This window comes from Bos taurus, chromosome 11 (genome assembly GCF_002263795.3).
Source record: "Bos taurus isolate L1 Dominette 01449 registration number 42190680 breed Hereford chromosome 11, ARS-UCD2.0, whole genome shotgun sequence".
NCBI classification, from domain to species: Eukaryota; Metazoa; Chordata; class Mammalia; order Artiodactyla; family Bovidae; genus Bos; species Bos taurus.
The window spans coordinates 43,755,204-43,777,913 of NC_037338.1; the positions used below are offsets into that span (position 1 = coordinate 43,755,204).

The following is a 22,710-nucleotide window of genomic DNA, read 5'->3' on the forward strand; positions in this document are numbered from 1 at the left end:
TCACTTAAGAAGGAACTTACATTTATATGGTAATGGAAATTCTAAAATTATCATTATCAGTAATTATTTCATTACAGTTTTTTAATGAAGATACTTGCTCTCAAATACACAGGTACTGACTTTAAAAATAGAGACCCTTTCTTAACTTTAGAAAGAAAGAAAATACCTTGTAGGGAAGTTTGTATGGTGCATGAAAATCCACACCACAGAATCTGAAGATACATCTTGGACAGGTACCAGTACTGAGCAACAACTGGGCCACATGCTTGTTTTCCACAGTCAGAGGAAACATATTCAGTAATTGCAACTAGAAAAGAATAAGTAAAACTAATGAGCATCTTTTGTGCTTTACTTTCACAGACAAATATACGGTCACCTTTAAGGATAAGACTCTTCAAGGATAAAAAGTTCATATTTGGAAATCACTATTTGGTACTCTCCAATAACGTTGCTTTCATTACATCCATATTGAAACATAAACTCGAACCAATTTATTAGATGGATCAGGTAAAAGTTTCTAGTTGTCGAGGATTCAACATTCTAGATTATGATAAGTGCATCAACATAACTAAATCAATCAAAAGAAATAAAAGTAAAACAAATAAAATATGGTTGTCTCTGAGGAGGATAATGAAAACAAGAATAAAGACTGTAATTCTGCTTTTTATTTTGTACCATTCAGTACTGTTTGAGAACACAGAGTAGTAAATTCGATCAACTTTACTCTTAGAAATCAAAAATGAGTCTGCTAGCAGTTTCCCTGGTGGTTCAGTGGTAAAGAATCTGCCTGCCAATGCAGGAGAAACAGTTTTGATTCCTGGTTCAGGAAGATCACCACGCTGCAAAGCAACTAAGCCCATGTGCCACAAGAGAGTAGTCCCCACTTGCCACAACCAGAGAAAAGCAGGTGCAGCAATGAAGACCCATACAGCCAAGAATAAATATTTTATATTTTTGCTAGAAAAAATAATCAGATCATTCTATGTTAGGTAATACTTGACTGACCTTAATGATAGATAAGCAGACAAGTATTCAAAATAAAATGATCAGTAGATTCAAAAATGTCAATTTTACTTTGATGAAATAATAACTAAAAAACAACCAACTATTAGCAAAGTGAGAATAATCTATTCTTTCCATACACAAGTAAAAATTCCAACAAAAACAAATTAAATGCAAAATATTTCAGAGTAATTGTTGTCTAAAACAACTCAATTTGAAAAAACTCACTTAGAAGTAAATACTCCATAGAGAATAAGCTCTTGTTGCCTGGAAGGAGGGGTAATAAAAATTAAATTATGAAATCATTCTTTTTGGGGGCAGGGTCTTCTGATTAATGAATCAGCTCACATTAATTTAAAATGAGGAACTAGTGATGTTTTATAAAACCATAATTGCAAGGTAATGGTACTGCTGCTGCTGCTAAGTCACTTCAGTCGTGTCCGACTCTGTGTGACCCCATAGATAGCAGCCCACCAGGCTCCCCCGTCCCTGGGATTCTCCAGGCAAGAACACTGGAGTGGGTTGCCATTTCCTTCTCCAATGCATGAAAATGAAAAGTGAAAGGGAAGTCACTCAGTCGTGTCCGACTCTTCGAGACCCCATGGACTGCAGCCCACCAGGCTCCTCCGTCCATGGGATTCTCCAGGCAAGAGTACTGGAGTGGGGTGCCATTGCCTTCTCCCAGTAATGGTACTGAGGTACTGATAAACAACTGGCACCTTTAATTTGTGCAATGTCATAATTCAAACGAACTTGCTTAATATGAGTGGGAGACTGAAGCTCTTACCAACTGCTTACTATGAAGATGTGACTCTTAGAATCAGTTTATGTTTTCTAACCTTTTAAACCCACTACTAAATGCAAGTTTCTAAATGTTTGTGGCCACTTATCAAGAGTAGATCCTTAACAGAAAATAATGAAGACAGGTAGATAGTTCTATGGAATTCTTCACCATAAAAATCAGTTGATCAGGTAAGACTACAAACAACAGATTGCCTGTGGCTGGGTTCTAATTCAGTTAAATATGTGCAGTTGGGAGGGAGAGGCAGGGAAGGAAATCAGGTCTGTCTGGACACACCAGTGAAAACTTTCAGACACCCAGATTGGGAAACACTGATTTAGGGTTGTCCAAGTAAATTGGAGCTTGGAAAGTAAAGAATTGGGCTGGAAGAAGCACAAGCTGGAAATCAAGATTGCCGGGAGAAATATCAATAACCTCAGATATGCAGATGACACCACCCTTGTGGCAGAAAGGGAAGAGGAACTAAAAAGCCTCTTGATGAAAGTGAAAGAGGCGAGTTAAAAAGTTGGCTTAAAGCTCAACATTCAGAAAACGAAGATCGTGGCATCTGGTCCTATCAATTCATGGGAAATGGATGGGGAAACAGTGGAAACAGTGGCAGACTTTATTTTGGGGGGCTCCAAAATCACTGCAGATGGTGATTGCAGCCATGAAATTAAAAGACACTCCTTGGAAGGAAAGTTATGACCAACCTAGATAGCATATTCAAAAGCAGAGACATTACTTTGCCAACAAAGATCTGTCTAGTCAAGGCTATGGTTTTTCCAGTAGTCATGTATGGATGTGAGAGTTGGACTGTGAAGAAAGCTGAGTGCCAAAAAATTGATGCTTTTGAACTGCAGTGTTGGAGAAGACTCTTGAGAATCCCTTGGACTGCAAGGAGGTCCAACCAGTCCATTCTAAAGGAGATAAGCCCTGGGTGTTCTTTGGAGGGAATGATGCTAAAGCTGAAACTCCAGTACTTTGGTCACCTCATGTGAAGAGTTGACTCATTGGAAAAGACTCTGATGCTGGGACGGATTCGGGGCAGGAGGAGAAGGGGACGACAGAGGATGAGACGGCTGGATGGCATCACCGACTCGATGGACGTGAGTCTGAGTGAACTCAGGGAGTTGGTGATGGACAGGGAGGCCTGGCGTGCTGCAATTCAAGGGGTCGCAAAGAGTCGGACACGACTGAGTGACTGAACTGAACTGAAGTAAAGAGTATGTGGAGAACACTCTTTACAAAAAGAAGCTCTGTGTGACCATTATTTACAAAAGATCTGAATCTCTTCCCCTAGCCCATTTAATCTAACAGTTTGGTGCTGTTAGAGAAGGGGTTGGCATTCTTTAAGAAGCTGATTGTCAGCATTTAAAGTGTATCCCTGATGCACTGGCCTCACAGAGAAACTGTCTCTATCTTGCCCCTTTATCTTTTCTCCTTTCCATTAGCTAAGGTTAAGGATTTCATTTAATTGAGAATTAAGCTTTAATTAGAAAGAGAAACAAATAAACCCTCCTGACCAAAAAAAAAAAAAAAAAATCCATGAGTGATGTTTAAAAAGGACACTTTGTACCGAGTGGAGACTTTACTCTTTGTTAAAATGTATGTTTTACCTTTCCTTTGGCTTAAAGACAATGTTTGTTCCTCTAGTGGGTTGACTAGAATGAAAGTATCAGGCAAGTCAATAAATGACACATCATAATCTCTTAGCTCTAAAAAATTCTCAAACCTGTTTAGAATTAGGAAAACTCCCGACTTGAGTAATTTGAAGAGGTCTTAAAAAGCAGAACAAAACCCTCTTCTGTAATTACGTTAGTGGATTTAGAAACTTCTCAAGATCATTTTTGGCAACCCACTCCAGTGTTCTTGCCTGGAGAATCCCAGGGACGGGGAAGCCTGGTGGGCTGCCGTCTATGGGGTCGCACAGAGTTGGACACGACTGAAGGGACTTAGCAGTAGCAGCAGCAGCAGCAAGATCATTTTTATATGGCAACCATCTAGCGACTTCCCAAGCATGTTAACACTGTTGGGAGAAAATAGGCTGTGCCTTAAATTTGGATTCAAGTGTACAGCGCTGAAATGATAGGATTTCATAAAACATGAGAAATCAGTTATTGCATATTAGATTTCTTCTCTTTGAAGGCAAGCCTTGAGAAATACATCCCGTGCTGTACGGTCTTCATTGTTGGTTGCCTTCAAGATAGTTGCTTTTAGTTTACGTGTGTACACAAACAACTGGAACATATTGCAACAGAACCTCTTCCCAGGTGTCAGGATCCCTAGAGTCTCTTCTCCATAAACCAGCGGTAACTCGCCCGGTCCCTGGTTTACTAGAAGAGAGGATGAATTTTCTCTTCACATCTCCGACGATTACAGAAATTATTTATGGCAAAGGAGCAGGCAAAATACCCAGGCTGAGTCTCACATCCTGGGAACTTTTAAAACTCATTTTCATACAGAAGGGGGTCAATTCGTTTTGTGGGGTGGGGTGTGGATTTTTTAAATAAGGAGATGCTCGTAACTTCATCGCGCTACGGATACGCTCTGCAGTGGAATCTAATTTCTGGAAAGTTCATCCCCAGGTCTAACCTCGAGTCTTCGGCCATCAAGCAAGCCCTTCTCCCCTTCACTCAGATCCAAAAAACTTCCCACGCACCCCTTCTTGCTATCAAAGCTTCTCCAGAAGGAAGGCAACGATCCCCTGCATCCACACCTCTCCGGCACCCAGTCCGCAACCCCTCACCTCAGACCTCCTAGCCTCACCTTCTCCCAGGACGCCGGAGCCTGAAATTTAACCCCTTCCAGCCCTCGGAGAGAACGGGGAAGACTAAAGACAACGCACCTATTGCGTCTAGCAATTCTGTTCCCCGAGGAAACAAGAGCTTTAGAACGAAAGTACCAGGTCTCTCACGCGAGGACTGAGAGAACTCTCTCTCCCCTGCATGTTGGCAAGGAAATCAGTCAAGATGCCTGGCCAGTCGCAACACACCCTGCCTCCTTCGCGGGGGGAGAAGTGCGTGGAGCATTACTCCGGGAGGGTGCGGGACTTGTCCCAAGGAAGCCTCCGTGGGACTCCGACGTCTGGGGCACTGTAGCCGCTGCCGGAAATATCGATGAACTCTTATCCTCGGTTTAGAATGGAAATTCTTTCTAGGACAAATAAAAAGAGATCATGTCTTCCCATGGATTAGTGGTATAGACCTAGACTGTAATCCCAAGCAGCAAAGCACCACGAGCCACATCCTGACTTCAGGGGCGGTCCGGGTGGAGGGCTCGGCGCTCTGCAAGTTGTGCCTGGCGTTCAAGCGGCCGGTGTCCCGCGGCCTGGAGAGTCCCAGTTCCGAGCGGGAGCTGAGAGGAGGCGGAGATGGCGTCCCAGCCGCCACCTCCCCCGAAACCCTGGGAGACCCGCCGGATTCCGGGGACTGGGCCGGGACCAGGACCCGGCCCCACTTTCCAGTGAGTGTGCGATTCTTCAGGCCGCGAGTTTTGTGGGCCGCAGCGCGGACTTGGCAGGAGGCGGTTGTGGCCGTTGTTGGTGCTCAGGTGTCCCCTCCCCCTCTCCACCAGCTCCCACCCGCACCCTTTCGGGGGTCGAGGTGCAGCCGGGGCGTCTGCAGGGGTAGTTTCGGTGTCAGACAGCTGTTTCTGATTCGGCAGCTCTCGATAGCGACGTTTTCCAGGGGGTGCCTGTGCGCCTGTGTGGGTGTGGGTGCTCGGAAGCAAGGGGCAGGTACCTTTCTCTTTTCAGTGTCCCTTCTCTTTGAGGGACACTGAACTGCTTGATTCTTTTTCCTCCGCCATCTCCACCTTAAAGAGACTTTCGGTCCTTTGTAGGTGAGAGAGACATTTGCCCAGCCCCTCTCATTAGGGAGCAAAGTCTCTGAAGCCTTTAACCATCTCTCTACAAGTTGGTGAAAGCCCAAAAGGTCACTTTTACGCAACTACAACTCAAGCCTGTGCTCTGCGTTCTTTCCCAGCATAACCCAGCCTTGTTTCGGATAGAGATTGGTGAAAGCAACTTGAAAGCGGGAGTTCAAAACTGAGGCCTAACGGTGGCCTTTGTGTGCTACATAGCGAGTGGTTTTTTTTTTCTAAGGCCTATGGTTTTTTTATTTTAATCAGTGTTAAATGAATCTACAACTCAAAAAAGGTTAAAATAGAATTAAAGAGGAGAATTTCACGGCCTGTGTGCTATGTGTTGGGTGGATCGGGACTTCTTTTTAATTTTTTAAAATTTTATATTATAGTTTTATTTTATTTTGGAACATAACAACAGTGTTGTGTTAGTTTCAGGTGTACAGCAAAGTGATTCAGTCATACATATACATGTGTCCTTTTTCACATTCTTTTCCCATTTAGGTTATTTCAGAATATTAAGCAGTTTTCTCTGTGCTGTACAGTAGATCCTTGTTGATTATCTAAATACAGCAGTGTGTACATATCAGTCCCAGACTCCCAATCTATTCCTCCCCCACACCCTTCGCCCCTGGTAACCATAAGTTCGTTCTCTAAGTCTGTGGATCTGGACATCTTAATTCAGATGGTGAGACTGGAATGTCAGATCACCTACTATGGTATGTTTCTTTACATAGAAATCGTGAACATACTGGAATGAATTTCTGCTATGTTCTGAAATCTAGTTATCTTTTATTAAGATGTTTGAGCACAATTGCTACTTTATTTAATAATGATAGGCACATAAGTAATAAGGTTTAATTATGCTGTTAAGCTGGGTGACACCTTCTGCTATCTTTTTTATGAATGGTTGACTCTCTTTAAAAATTTGGACTGCTCTTAGGAAGAGCAAACTTTTATTCTTGCTTCTGGTTAAGTTCTGTTTATGTAAAATTAACCATTTTCCCACTTTTTAAGAAAATGTGAATTGTAATATGTTAAACACCTAGAGACTGGTAGAGACTAAGATGATAAATACTCATGTATTAACTCCCAGCTTTAAGCAGTTAGTAACATTTTGCCAGATTTGCCACAGGTCTTTTACAAAATAAAAATTAGAGCAACGGTTAAACCCTCCCATTCTTCTTTCCTACAGTAACTACTGTCCCTATTTGGTGTTTACTGTGCATAATGTTTTTGTTAGAGGAGGAAATGGCAACCCACTCCAGTATTCTTGCCCAGGAAGTCCCGTGGACAGAGAAGCCTGGTGGGCTACAGTCCATGGGGGTCTCAAGAGTTGGACACAACTTAGGAACTAAACCACACCACCAATGTTTTTATACTTTAGTATTTGGGTTTGTGTGTACATTACATATGTATGTATGTATTATTTAGTGTATTTTTAAACTTCGAATAAATATTATCAAAATGTATGTTTGCATAGTGTTTTTCCACTAAGTATTATTTGAAATTTATCTTTTTCATTCATATAAGCTGTACAGGCATACCTGGGAGATATTGCAGATTGGGCTCCAGACCACTGCAATAAGTGGAATATTGTAGTAAAGCAAGTCGCATGAGTTTTTTGGTTTCCCAGTGCATATAAAAGTTATGTTTACACTCTATTGAAGTCTGTACAGTAGCATTTTGTCTAAAGAAATAATGTACATACCTTAAAGATACTTTATTACTAAAAAAAAATTGCAAACTATCATCTGAGCCTTCAACCAGTTGTAATCTTTTTGTTGGTAGAGGGTCTTATCCCCATTGCTGAAGGCTGGAGTGGTTGTGGCAGTTTTTAAAAATAAGAATGGTGAAGTTTGACACATTGGTTGACTCTTCCTTTCTCAAATATTTCTCTGTAGCATGCAATCCTATTTGATAGCATCTTACCCACAGTAGAACGTCTTTCAAAATTGGAGTAAATCCTCTCAAACTCTGATGCTGCTTTATCAACTAGATTTACATAATAGACTATATCCTTTGTTGTCATTTCAGCAGTCTTCATGTCCTCACCAGGAGTGGATGCCATCTGAAGAAGCCACTTTCTTTGCTTATCCATAAGAAGCAGCTTTTCACACATTGAAGTCTAATCATGAGGTTACAGCAATAAAGTTACATCTTTAGGCTCCACTTTAGTTCTCTTGCTATTTCCAACATATCTGCAGTTACTCTTTTCACTGAAGTTTTGGGGCTGCTCAAAGACATCCATGAAGATTGGAATCATCTGCTTCCAAACTCCTGTTAAAATTGATATTTTGAACTTGTCCCTGGTATCACAGATGTTTTTAATGGCATCTAAAAAGTGCCGTTAAGAAAACTTTTCAGAAAGGTTTTCAATTTACTTTGCCCAAGTCCATCATGGAAATCACTATCTATGGCAGCTATAGCCTTATGAGATTTATTTCTTAGATAATCAGACTTAAAAGTTGAAATGCCTCTTTGATACATGGGCTGCAGAATGGATATTTGTTAGCAGGCATGAAAACAACATTACTCTTGTACAATTCTGTCACCTCTTGGGTAACCACTTGCGTTGTCATTGAGCAGTAATACGAAAGGAATCTTTTTTTCTGAGCACGAGGTCTCCACAGTGGTCTTAAAAATTTTTAGTAAACCATATTGTTAACAGTTACGCTGTAGTGCAGACTTTGTTGTTCCACTGATAACAGCATAGGCAGAGTAGATTTAGCATAATTCTTAAAGATCTTAGGATTTTCAGAATGGTAAATGAGCATTGGTTTCACCTTCAAGTCACCAGCTGTATTAGCCCCTAACAGATTGTTCTTTGAGGCTTTGAAGCCTGATACTGACTTCCCTCTGATTATGAAAGTCCTAAATGGCATCTTCTTTCCATAAAAGGCTGTTTTTTGTCTGCATTGAAAATCTATTATTTAGCATTGCCACGTTCATTAATGGATAACTTGCTAGAGTGTTTGCATTAGCACTTGCAGCTTTATCTTCCACTCCCTTGTTATAGAGACAGCTTCTTTCCTTAAACCTTGTGAACCAACCTCTGCTAGCTTCAGAAGTTTCTTTGGCAGCTTCCTCACCTTTCTCATCCTTCACAGCATTGAAGAGTTAGGGCCTTGCTTTGGATTAGGTTTTGGCTTAAGGGAATATTAATGGCTGATTTGAGGTAGCCAGACTACTAAAACTTTTGTCGTATCAGCAGTAAGGTTGTTTCACTTTCTTATTCACATGTTCACTGGAGTAGCACTTTTAATATCCTCCAAGAACTTTTCCTTTGTATTCACAACTTGACTAACTGGTGTAAGAGGCCTAGCCCTTGGCTTGTCTTGGCTTTTGGCATGCCTTCCTCACTAAGCTTATTCATTTCTAACTTTTTTGTTTTCTAGAAAAATATTTATCTATTTATGTTAGCTGTATTAGGTCTTAGTTGTGTGGCAGCACACAGGATCTTCACTGTGGCACATGGATGTGTGGGCTTAGTTGCCTCTCAGCATGTGAGATCTTAGTTCCCCAACCAGGGATTGAACCCATGTCCCCGGCCTTGCAAGGCCAATTGTTATCCACTGTACCACCAGGGAAGCCCTCATTGCTAGCTTTTGATTTAAAGTTAGAGATTTGTGACTCTTCCTTTGACTTGAACACTTAGAAGCCGTTGTAGGGTTGTGGATTAGCCTAATTTCAACATTTTTATGTCTCAGAGAGTAAGAGGATCCTGCAAAGAGAGAGACTTTGGAGGAAAGGCTGGTCAGTGGAGCAGTCAGAACACAGACAACATATATTTTGACAGTTTGCTGTCTTATGAGTGCAGTTCTTGGTGTCCTAAAACAAGTAGTGTAGTAACATTTAAAGATCACTGATTTCCATAACAAATATAATAATAACAAAAAAGTTTGAAATATTGTGAGAGTTACCAAAATGTTACTCAGAGACACAAAGTGAGCAAATGCTGTTTAAAAAAAAAAAAAAAAATTGGTGCGGACAGCCTGGGTGGAAGGGGTGTTTAGGGGAAAATGGATACATGTATATGTATGGCTGAGTCCCTTTGCTCTTCACCTGACACTACCACAACATTGTTAATTGGCTATACCCCAATACAAAATTTTAAAAAGTTTGGGGGGAAAATGGCGCAGATACCTAGTCTTGACGTGGGATTGCAACAAATCTTCAATTTGTACAACACACTGTATGCAAAGCATGATAAAGCAAGGCTTTATAAAATGATGTATTCTTCTAGTATGTTTTAATTGCCATAGAATATTCTGTTATATAGGGGCTTTCCAGGTGACTCAGTGGTAAAGAATCTGTCTGCTAGTGCAGGAGATGCAAGTTTGATCACTGGGTTGGGAAGATCCCCTGGAGGAAGAAATGGCAATCCACTCCTTGCCTGGAAAATTCCACAGAGGAACCTGGTGGGCTACAGTCCATGGAGTGACAAGAGAGTCAGGCACGACTGAGCATACATATTCTGTTATATAGAAGTAAACTGTGTATATATTAGAGAATTAGTTGTTTAAAGCTACTACTACTTTCAGTAAGCATTCTGTGTCTTTCTCCTTGTTCACATTTCCATGAGGTTTTCTGAGAGGTGAGTTACTTAGTTGGAAGAGTATGCTTATCTTCCACTGTTGACTATTACCATGATGCTCCTCAAAGTGGTTGTATACCAATTTTTACATTTTCACTAGCAAGGTATTCTGTTTCTCTATATTTTTTCCAACACTTGATATTATTTTATAGTACTATATTTATGAATCTAATGTGTGTGAAATTATATTTAATTTGCACTTCTCTGATGATAAAATTTAGGATCTGTTTTATATTTCTGGCTTTTCTGGTGGATCAGACAGTAAAGAATCTGTCTGCAATGCAGGAGACCCCAGTTTGATCCCTGGGTCAGGAAGATCTCTGGAGGAAGAAATGGCAACCCATTCCAGTACTCTTGCCTGGAGAATTCCATGCACAGAGAAGCCTGGTGGGCTATAGTCCATGGGGTCACAAAGAGTCAGACACGACTGAAGTAACTTAGCACACAGCACATGATATCTTCTGTTGTGCTATTTATCTATACTTATGCTAACACCGGAGAAGCCAGTGGTACCCCACTCCAGTACTCTTGCCTGGAAAATCCCATGGACGGAGGAGCCTGGAAGGCTGCAGTCCATGGGGTTGCTAAGAGTCGAGCACGACAGAGCGACTTCACTTTCACTTTTCACTTTCATGCATTGGAGAAATGGCAACCCACTCCAGTGTTCTTGCCTGGAGAATCCCAGGGACTGGGGAGCCTGGTGGGCTGCCGTCTATGGGGTTGCACAGAGTCAAACAAGACTGAAGCGATTTAGCAGCAACAGCAGCATGCTAACACCACGCTGTCTTTATAATAAGTTTTTATATTTGGTTTGTCAGGATCCTTCATGCATTGCTGTACTTCATAATTGCTTTTGTTACATTTAGCATTTATAAAAAGACTTACTAGGATTTTTTTATTAGAACTTTATATTTTATTGGAAATTCCATTTATAGGTAAGTAAGTCTTTTCATCCATGATTATTGTGTAAGGTGAAATTGGTGAAAATTTTATCCCTTTTTTACCTTATGTAATGTTTTATTGTAGTTCCCATGAAGTTCTTCCCTATCCTTTATAACATACAGATATTATATCCAGCTTAATGTCAGACTCTTAATTTGCCCTGATGATTTGGTTGAAGTTTTTTAAATCCCATGTTGACAATCCTGTCATTTATAAATAAGCCAGCATAAATAGCCAACATCCTTGTATTGGTCCTAGACCTAATATTCCAGTTTCCTACGCAATGTTGTTCTTTACAGCATTGGAGTTTACTTCCATCATCAGTCATATGGGAAATAGATGGGGAAACAGTGGAAACAGTGTCAGACTTTATTTTTCTGGGCTCCAAAATCACTGCAGATGGTGATTGCAGCCATGAAATTAAAAGACACTTACTCCTTGGAAGGAAAGTTATGACCAACCTAGATAGCATATTCAAAAGCCGAGACATTACTTTGCCAACAAAGGTTCGTGTAGTCAAGGCTATGGTTTTTCCTGTGGTCATGTATGGATGTGAAAGTTGGACTGTGAAGAAGGCTGAGCACCGAAGAATTGATGCTTTTGAACTGTGGTGTTGGAGAAGACTCTTGAGAATCCCTTGGACTGCAAGGAGATCCAACCAGTCCATTCTGAAGGAGATCAGCCCTGGGATTTCTTTGGCAGGAATGATGCTAAAGCTGAAACTCCAGTACTTTGGCCACCTCATGCGAAGAGTTGACTCATTGGAAAAGACTCTGATGCTGGGAGGGATTGGGAGCAAGAGTAGAAGGGGACGACAGAGGATGAGATGGCTGGATGGCATCACTGAATCGATGGACATGAGTCTGAGTGAACTCCAGGAGTTGGTGTTGGACAGGGAGGCCTGGTGTGCTGCGATTCATGGGGTTGCAAAGAGTCGGACACGACTGAGCGACTGATCTGATTGTTTTTGCTTTGGCTCAGTCTCTTTGTTCTTTCCTGAGCTATTTCTCCACTCTTCTCCAGTAGCATATTGGGTAACTATCAATCTGGAGAGTTCATCTTTCAGTGTTATATCTTTTTGCCTTTTCGTGCTGTTCATGGGGTTCTCAAGGCAAGAATACTAAGGTGGCTTGCCATTCCCTTCTCCAGTGGACCATGTTTTGTCAGAACTCTCTGCCGTGACCTCTCTCGGGTGGCCCTACATGACATGGTTCAGTTTCATTGAGTTAGACAAGGCTGTGCTCCATGTGATCAGTTTAGTTTTCTGTGCTTGTGGTTTTCATTCTGTCTGATAGACAAAGTGCCTGAAGAACTCTGGTTGGAGGGTCATAAAATTGTACAGGAGGCAGTGATCAAAACCATCCCCAAGAAGCAGAAATGCAAAAAGGTAAAATGGTTGTCTGAGGAGGCTTTACAAATAGCTGAGAAGAGAAGAGAAGCAAAAGGTAAAGGAGAAAAAGATATATCTGTCTGAATGCAGACTTCAAAAGAATAGCAAGGAGAAATAAGAAAGCCTTCCTCAGTGATCAATGCAAAGAAATAGAGGAAAACCATAGAATGGAAAAGATTAGCGATCTCTTCAAGAAAATTAGAGACACCAAGGGAACATTTCATGCAAAGATGGGCACAATAAAGGACAGAAACGGTATGGACCTAACAGAAGCAGAAGATATTAAGGAGAGGTGGCAAGAATACACAGAAGAACTATACAGAAAAGATCTTCATGACCCAGATAACCATGATGGTGTGATCACTCACCTACAGTCAGACATCCTGGAGTGGATCTCAAGTGGGCCTTAGAAAACATCACTACGAACAAAGCTAATTAGGTGATGGAATTCCAGCTTAATCTAATTTAAATCCTAAAAGGTGATGCTGTGAAAGTGGTGCACTGAATATGCCAGCAAATTTGGAAAACTCACCAGTGGCCACAGGACTGGAAAAGGTCAGTTTTCATCCCAGTCCCAAACAAAGGCAGTGCCCCCAAATGTTCAAACTACCGCACAATTGCACTTATCTCACACTCTAGCAAAGTAATGCTGAAAATTCTCCAAGCTGGTCTTCAACAGTGCATGAACCAAGAACTTCCAGATGTTCAAGCTGGATTTAGAAAAGGCAGAAGAACCAGAGATCAAATTGCCAACATCTGTTGAAACATCGAAAAAGCAAGAGAATTCCAGAAGAACATCTATTTCTGCTTTATTGACTATGCTAAAGCCTTTGATTGTGTGGATCACAACAAGCTGTGGAAAATTCCTCAAGAGATGGAAATAACAACCACCTTGCCTGCCTCCTGAGAAACCTGTATGAAGGTCAAGAGGCAACAGCTAGAACCGGACATGGAACAATGAACTGGTTCCAAATTGGGGAAGGAGTATGTCAAGGCTGTATATTGTCATGCTGCTTATTTAACTTCTATTTAGAGTACATTATGCAAAATGCTGGGCTAACTGAAGCACAAGCTGGAGTCAGGATTGCCAGGAGAAATATCAATAATCTCACATATGCAGATGACACTACCCTTATGGCAGAAAGTGAAGAAGAACTAAAGAGCCTCTTGATGAAAGTGAAAGAAGAGAATGAAAAAGTTGGATCAACATTCAGAAAACTAAGATCATGGTATCTGGTCCCATCACTTTATGGCAAATAGATGGGGAAACAGTGGAAACAGCAAGAGACTATTTTCTTGGACTCCAGAATCACTGCAGATAGTGACTTCATGAAATTAAAAGACACTTGCTCCTTGGAAGAAAAGCTGTGATCAACCTTGCCAACATATTACAAAGCAGAGACAGTACTTTGCCAACAAAGGTCTGTATAATTAAAGCTCTGGTTTTTCCAGTAGTCATGTATGGATGTGAGAGTTGGACTGCGAAGAAAGCTGAGCGCTGAAGAATTGATGCTTTTGAACTGTGGTGTTGGAGAAGACTCTTGAGAGTCCCTTGGACTGCAAGGAGATCAAACCAGTCCATCCTAAAGGAAATGAGTCCTGAATATTCATTGGAAAGACTGATACTGAAGCTCCCAAAACTTTGGCCACCTGATGGGAAGAACTGACTCATTGGAAAAGACCTTTGATGCTGGGAAAGATTGAAGGCAGGAAGTGAAGGGGACGACAGAGGATGAGATGGTTGGATGGTATCACCGACTCGGTGGACATGAGTTTGAACAAGCTCTGGGAGTTGATGATGGACAGGGAAGCCTGGCATGCTGCAGTCCATGGGGTTGCAAAGAGTTGGACATGAAAGAGCGACTGAACTGAACTTCTATTGGTCCAGGCTTTCATTAGAATTATTCTCAAGTCTTGCTATCAATTATGATGTTTGCTTTTTGTTTTTGATAGATAGCCAGCAAACTTCTATTTCATTACCTTGCTTGGATTTTTATTATGATGAGTAAATTTTATAAATTATTTTTATCTGTTGGGATATTTTGTGCTTTTATTTTATTATAACTGTTTGTTTTCTTGCATCACGTAATGGTCCAATATTGAATCATCTTTGCATTTCTGGATGAACTCTGCTTAATTTTAATTAAAAAAATACAATGTTGAAATATAATATTTTAAGATTTTGCATATATGTTCCTAGGTGAATTTGGCCTCTAATTTACTTTCTTTGTATCCTTCTGGTTTGGTATCAAAGTTTTAAAGCTACAGAAATTTTTCTTTGGAGTCTTAGTTTTTATTTCTTTACAGACTTTTCCTTAGCATTTTTCAAAATTTTGCCTGATACCTTCATTCTCTGCGGCTTTATTAGACTCTTTGTTGTTCAGTCACTAAGTCATGTCTGACTCTTTGTGACCGTATGAAGTACAGCATGCCAGTCTCCCCTGTCCTTCACTATCTCCTGGAGTTTGCTCAGATTCATGTTCATTGAGTTAGTGATGCTATCTAACCATCTCATCCTTTGCTGCCCTCTTCTCCTCTTGCCTTCAGTCTTTCCTGACATCAGGGTCTTTTTCAATGAGTTGGCTCTTTGCATCAGGCGGCCAAAGTAGTGGAGCTTCAGCTTCAGCATCAGTCCTTCCAATGAATATTCAGGACTGATTTCCTTTAGGATTGACTGGTTTGATCTCCTTGCAGTCCAGGGTTCTCTCAAAAGTCTTCTCCAGCACTACAATGCAAAAGCATGTATTCTTCGGTCTTCAGCCTTCTTTATGGTCCAGCTCTTACCTACGTACATGACTACTGGGAAAACTATAAGTTTAACTATATGGACCTTTGTCAGCAAAGTGATGTCTCTGCTTTTTTTTTTTTTTTTTTCCCTCCCCCCTCCCGTTCTGCTTTTTAATATGATGTTTAGGTTGGTCATAGCCTTCCTTCCAAGGAACAAGTGTCTTTTAATTTCATGGGTGCAGTCACCATCCACAGTGATTTTGGAGCCCAAGAAAAGAAAATCTATCACTGTTTCCACTTTTTCCCCATCTATTTGCCATGAAATGTTGGGACCAGATGCCATGATCTTAATTTTCTGAATGTTGAGCTTTAAGCCAACTTTTTCACTCTCCTCTTTCACTTCTATCAAGAGGCTCTTTAGTTCCTCTTCACTTTCTGCCATTAGCGTGGTATCATCTGCATATCTGAGGTTATTGATATTTCACCTGGCAATCTTGATTGCAGCTTGTGCTTCAGTCAGCCCAGCATTTCGCATGATATACTCTGCATAGAAGTTAAATAAGCAGGGTGACAATATATAGCCTTGACATATTTTTTTCCCAATTTGGAACCAGTCCATCGTTCCATGTCTGGTTCTAACTTCTTGTCCTACAAACAGATTTCTCAGAAGACAGGTGAGGTGGTCTGATATTTCAGTGTCTTTAAGAGTTTTCCACAGTTTGTTGTGATCCACACAGCCAAAGGCTTTAGCATAGTCATTGAAGCAGAAGTAGATGTTTTTCTGGAATTCCTTTGCTTTCTCCACGATCCAACAAATGTTGGCAATTTGATCTCTGGTTCCTCTGAATTTTCTAAACCCACCTTGAACATCTGAAAGTTCTTGGTTCACATACTACTGGAGCCTGGTTTGAAGGATTTGGAGCGGAATCTTACTAGCATGTGAAATGAGTGCATTTGTACAGTCATTTGAACATTCTTTGGAATTGCCCTTCTTTGGGATTGAATCTGGGTTCAAATGTTCTGATTAATGTATGTATATGTATTCTGTTCAGCAGCTACAGTGTTTGTGCTTGGTACCCACAGTGCCCAATATGAGGATTCATGTCTTTATTTCAGGAAAACTCTCACCAATCCTGTTTTTAAATATTGTGTGAGCACTATTCTTTCCCATCTCTTCTAGAATTCCTATTAAACATATCAGGGGTAGTTCTGCTATAAGTAATGGTATCTGATTTTCTGTGCTTTGGACTATAGACACAGCTATTCTTTAGTTGACAGGAGGTCTAGAGATATGCTAACTCAACACTGTCATCAGGGGACCTACATTTTTTTTGGCTTCCTTTTTGTGTCAGCTTTCTGACAGTTTCAGTCATCCCTGTCTTACTCTTGCTCCCTCAAAAGGAATCTCTTTTTTTGTTCTGGCTGCTTTCAAGATTACTCCCCCCCCCCCCCCCGCCCTTTTTTTTCCCAGCAGTTATACTTTGTTGAGCTTTAATATATTTTTAATTATATTATTTTTGATGGGATTCATAGATAACTTGAATCTGCCTTGATGTCTTTCATTGATTTTAGGAAAGGCTCAAGCATTACCTCTTTAAATATCACTTCTGCTCATCATCTTTTCACTTCTCTGGCTCTAATTATATATATACAGTCTATTTTTCACTATACTCTCCATGTCTTACACTCTTTTCTATATGTGTCCTTTTGTTACTCATGCTTCATTCTGGGTATTTTCTTCTGAGCACTCTTCTAGTCCACTGCTATTTTTCTTTCAGTCATCTAATCTGATACTAAATGAGTCAGTCATTGAGTTCATAGTTTTAGGTACTGTATTTTTTTTTTTTTTTAGTTTTAGAATTTTCATTTGATCCAGCTTTAGAGTTTCTATTCCCTGCTGAAATTCCTAGTCTTGCCTTTTTTTTTTTTTTTCTTGAGTATTTGTGGCATAGTTGTTTAAAGTCTCTGCCTCATAATTCCATTATCTGAATATATATCATTTTTATTGTCTAACATCACTCTTTTTTTTTTTAACATGTAGTTTTGTCATATCAGAGGCTCAATTATTTTTCAGTGAGAGCTGGACATTATATATAGACAATGTAAGGCGACTTGAGGCCTAGGATGGTCTCTTCCCACAGAGGGTTTTACTTTTGACAGGCCCCTTGGGCCACTAGCAGTCCAGGGTCATTTTAATAATTTCAAATTTGGACTAATTTGAAATTGTGGTTTTTCAGTTTCTACCTGGACTAGTCTATTTCTTGTTAACCTTTTCCCCCTTACTCCTAGCGTATGACCTTTTAAGGTCCCAGTCTGAAGTGTGGGCATTACCTTGTCCCTCCTCTTTGGGCTTCTGAACTCTAGTTTTTGTCTCCTTAGCTCAGAGAAGCTTTAAAAAGTTCTGCTCAGCTTCTCATACTGTCAGCCATCTCTGGAACTGGCCCCCATCCCTTGAGAAACATCTAAAATGGGCTCTCTAGCTTTTTAATTGTTTTCTGTGGAAGGGTTGATCTGGTTACTTAGAATGCCATTACTTGAAGTAGAATTCCCCAAGTTCTATATTTCTCCTCTGTTCCTTATTGTACAACAACTAATTTTCTTTTTGCCTCATAGTTACAAGATTCCTTGTGTCTGTGGGCATTGTGTATAAGAGTTCTAATGAAATTTTTCATACTTACATTTTTTTTCACTTTTTATTTTACAGATGTTATAACTTTATTTATGTCTTTGACTTTTTTAATCAATTCAATCTCTAATTCTTACTCTCATCTCTGACCATTCTAAACATATTTAAAATCTTTGTCGTTATATAAACTTAGTTTTTCCTTGAATGACCTTTAATTCTTATTGTTGATTTTTGTTACTTTGGTGTCCTAGTGTTTTTATTTCTTCTTGTGTATAGTTTTGAATATTTTTAATGTGACCATTTTGAGTAGGAATTTGTGAGTTCTGTTGTCTCACCTTTCCCTTCTACATTCAGTACTCTGTGCCTGGTAGGTTTCTTTGCCGCTTCTACCTCCCTCTCAGCACCCACTCCCCATGTAAGAATTTGGTATAAAAATGGTAGCTTACATTAAGGATATCACAGATTAAGTCACTGAGTCAGTTGTTAACTTGTTTCATTTCCTGGGTTTGAGGCTTTATCAGAATCTCCCCTTGCAATGCTTTATCAGAGTCTCTCCACCTGCAATGCAGGAAACCCTGGTTCAATTCCCGGGTCGGGAAGATCTGCTGGAGAAGGAATAGGCTACCCACTCCAGTATTCTTGGGCTTCCCTTGTGGCTCAGTTGGTAAAGAATCCACCTGCAATGCGGGAGACCTGGATTTCAGTCCCTGGGTTGGGAAAATCCCCTGGAGAAAAGAAAGGCTACCCACTCCAATATTCTAGCCTAGAGAATGGGTCACAAAGAGTCGGACACGACTGAGCGACTTTCACTTTCTTTCCCCCTTCTTAGTTTCGTAACTTTCTAAAACTTGTAATCTGTTGTTAGCAAATTTTCTAATCATTTTTACCACTGTAATCACATTTTTATGAACCAAGGTGGCTCTTCCTAGGGCCTAGCTTCAGTGAAGTAGTTTCATTTCAGTGGAACACTTACACACTGAGCTGCTTCATCCAAACCTGGATGTACTACACTATTGGTAGTCCACTGACCCTTTTTAGTTTTGTTTCTTTTTTTTATGATGTGATTCAGTCTGAGGTAAACAACTTCCCTGATGATTTATGCTTGCCAAAACCTTTAGATCAGACCTTTAGATGCATACTTTAGTTTGACTGGAAATACAGAAGATGGGGTACAAGTTAAACAACATTTAGGGGAAATAAAGTTCAGAATGTGGGACATTCATTGAGGAAACTGGCTGGACTCTTCTGAAAGTCCAAGACGTTGTTTTCTTTAGATGAGAATAAGGACACAACCAACCAACCAAATGCAATGTGTGAGACGTAATTGAATTTTTGTCTCCCCCGCCCCCCGAAAAATAAACAAGACATTTTGACTTTTACAACTCAATGGTAAAGACTAACGACCTATTTTTTTTTAATGGGCACAGTATGTGAATAGACATTTCTCCAAGGAAGATATAAAACTGGTCAGTAAGCATATGAAAAGAGACTCTATCATTAACCATTAGGGAAATGCAAATCAAATACACAGTGACATACCATTTCACACTCACTAGGATGGCTTTAGTAAAAAATGGCGGGTAATGACAGGTGTTGACAGAATGTAGAGAAATTGAAACCCTCATGCACCGCTGGTGAGCATGGAAAATGGTACAGTTGCCTTGGAAAACAATTTGGCAGTTCTCAGAAAGGTTAAACACAGTGTTACCATATGACCCAGGAATATCATTCTAGTCATAATAGCCCCGAGGTGGAAACAACCAATCTATGGATAAATGTAATTCAGTAATAAAAAGGAATCATGAAATTAAAAGATACTTACTCGTTGGAAGGAAAGTTATGACCAACCTAGACAGCATCTTAAAAAGCAGAGACATTACTTTGCCAGCAAAGGTCTGTCTAGTCAAGGCTATGGTTTTTCCAGTGGTCATGTATGGATGTGAGAGTTGGACTGCGAAGAAAGCTGAGCGCCAAAGAATTGATGCTTTTAAACTGTGGTATTGGAAAAGACTCTTGAGAGTCCCTTGGACTGCAAGGAGGTCCAACCAACCTATCCTAAAGGAGATCAGCCCTGGGTGTTCACTGGAAGGACTGATGTTGAAGCTGAAACTCCAGTACTTTGGCAACCTGATGCGAAGAGCTGACTGGTTGGAAAAGACCTTGCTGCTGGGAAAGATTGAGGGCAGGAGGAGAAAAGGACAATAGAGGATGAGATGGTTGGATGGCATCACTGACTTAATGCATATGAGTTTGGGTAAACTCTGGGAGTTGGTGATGGACAGGGAGGCTTGGCGTGCTGCAGTCCATAGGGTCAGACACTACCGAGCTGAACTGAAGGTGCTAATACGTTCTACAGCATGGATGAACCTTCAAAACATTAAGTGAAAGAAGCCAGTCACAAAATGGTAGATATTGTATGTTTCATTTACAGTAGATCCTCCTTATTTGCAGATTCCCTATTTACAAACTCTCCTACTCACTGAAATTTATTTGTAAGTCTGAAATCAGTTACTTGAGATATTTTCATAATCTTTTCAGACACACAGAGCAGTGAAATATCTGAGTCATCTGTTTGCTGAGGCTAAACAGAACACAACACTCTGGCTTCTTGTTTCAGCTCACATACTGTAAACAGGTGTCTTTCAAAATCTATTAAGTGCCAGCCACATTTTTCACATTTTTGTTGATTTCACAGTCTTAAACTGACCCATAAGCATAGTACCAAAGTGCTATCTAGTATTCTTAGGAAGCTTTTATGGAAAAAATATTAGTATTAGATAAACTTTGTTCAGACTTGAGTTGTTGTACTTTAGGCCAGGAGTTCATTATTAATGAGTCAACAATAAAAGTAGTTATATAAGAGAAACGTACAAGTATAAAGCAAGTATCTGTGTTGATCAGATGAAATGTTTTGACCAGAAGCTTGAAGGAACCTAACTTGTTTCCTTCTTGAGCAGTGTTTGGTACTTGCTAATTCAGTGCTTTCAGCTTTATGGGAACACAAGTATGACAGATAACAAGGATCAACTATATAGGAAATGTCCAAAGAAAGCAAACCTATAGCCACAGACAGTAGATTAGTGATTACCCAGGATTAGAGGAGAGTAAGAAACAGGGAGTGACTGCTAATGAATATGGGATTTCTATTTGGGATGATGAAAATTTCCTGAAATTGCATACAGTGATAGTTGTACACCTCTGTGAATATATGAAAAATCTTGCTTTTTACACTTTAAATGGGTGAATTTTATGGTATAAGAATTATATATCAATAAAGCTATTTAGACAAAGATAATTGAGAGTAATGGATATATTTTGAATTATCAATTGAGTAACGGAGAATATGGATTTGTTAATTTTCAAAGATGGGAAAACAGTATTACTGTTTTGTATGAAATATCTTTGTTGTTAGGAAATGCCCGCAGAGATATTTGGGAGTAATTTATTTGGTCTGCAAGTTAATTTCAAACAGTTCAAGAATTTTTAAAAGACTGTAGAGCGAGAAAGAGAAAGCAAGTGTGGCAAAATGATAGCAGTTATTGAATCTAGATGGAAGGTATGTGGTTATTCATTGTACTTTTCTTTCATGCTCTTTTTTTTTTTTTTTTCTTTCCTGTTTGAAACTTTTCAAGATAAAAAACTGGGTTGGGGAGACTTTTTGCACTTTCAGCACTATGGAAAAATCTTTTATTCATCTAACCATAGGCTTCTTTAGTTATGCTTGTTGTAACATAAAGCAAAACCATATATACCCACTGAATGTATCTGTGTATGCCAGAAACAGAGACCATTAAAACCAAAGAAGAGGGAATTCCCTGATGGTCCAGTGGTCAGGACTCTAAATGCTCACTGCTGAGGGCCCAGTTTCAGTCCCTGATTGGGGAACTAAAATCCCACAGTCCAAGTAGGGCAGCCAAAAACAGCAACAAAGAAGAGTAAGAGGAATATACTACATTTCATATGTAGTATATGAAATCTTTTTATTATCAAATGTCTAAATTTAATTCCCTATGTTTTTTTAAGTTAGATAGTCATCACAATTTATGGAACAATACAAGGATATATAAAGAAAATCTATATTAATGGTCTGTGTGATACATGTGTATTAAATACTTATTAATGAAAGACTCCACATAGAGTCTGTGTGTGTGCACATGTACTCAGTTTGGTTTTAACGCAGGCAGATTCTTTACCACTGAGCCACCTGCTAAACCCTATAAGTGTTTGTATCAGTATCTATTTATCTGCTAAGCTCTATAGTAGGTGATGGAGAAGCAAGGAGAACTCCTGTGCCTTTGAGGAGCTCACTGTTTACAGGAAGAGTCAGATGCATAAATAAATGTAAGATACTGTAGAATCCACCTGCCAATGCAGAAGATGCAGGTTTGATCCCTGGGTTGGGAAGATCCCCTGGAAAAGGAAATGGCAATCCACTCTAATATATTCTTGCCTGGGAAGTCCCATGGACAGAGGAGCCTGTCCATGGGGGTTGCAAAAGAGTCATATGCAACTTAGCGACTAAACAGCAACAACTGTATAAAATATGGATAAAGAATTATAGGAAGAACTTTTGATGATGGCAGAATAAGTAATTCAGGGAAAAAAAAGTAATTGAGGACAAGTTGAAAGGTAAGCAGAATATAAAAACATCTGCTAGAAGGCATTTTAGAGCAAAAAAGAAAATAAAGATTTATGGAGCTCAGATTCAGGAAAGCTGAAAATTCATAAAGGTGAACATGGCCTTTGGATGCAGTTTTTCCATATAAGCTTCTGCTGATTTC

The 22,710-nt window shown here is 39.9% G+C and overlaps 2 protein-coding genes across 8 annotated transcripts in view; one reads left to right on the forward strand and one right to left on the reverse strand.

The window, feature by feature from the left end:
• The window catches only part of PUS10 (pseudouridine synthase 10), an 85,654-nt gene extending 80,615 nt beyond the window's left edge, over positions 1 to 5,039 (reverse strand). For 2 of the 7 annotated variants that reach the window (XM_024999154.2, XM_059891492.1), the window contains exons 1-2: positions 4,553 to 4,618; positions 167 to 307 (exon numbers count right to left, since the gene is read on the reverse strand). In XM_024999154.2, the coding sequence (XP_024854922.1) occupies positions 167 to 292 (126 nt within the window). In that variant the 5' untranslated portion in view covers positions 293 to 307; positions 4,553 to 4,618. 7 annotated transcript variants of the gene reach the window in all.
• An 86-nt stretch (positions 5,040 to 5,125) lies between these two features.
• The window catches only part of PEX13 (peroxisomal biogenesis factor 13), a 31,495-nt gene continuing 13,910 nt past the window's right edge, over positions 5,126 to 22,710 (forward strand). The window contains 1 exon segment of the mRNA NM_001076212.2: positions 5,126 to 5,248. Within this exon segment, the coding sequence (NP_001069680.1) occupies positions 5,157 to 5,248 (92 nt within the window). The 5' untranslated portion in view covers positions 5,126 to 5,156.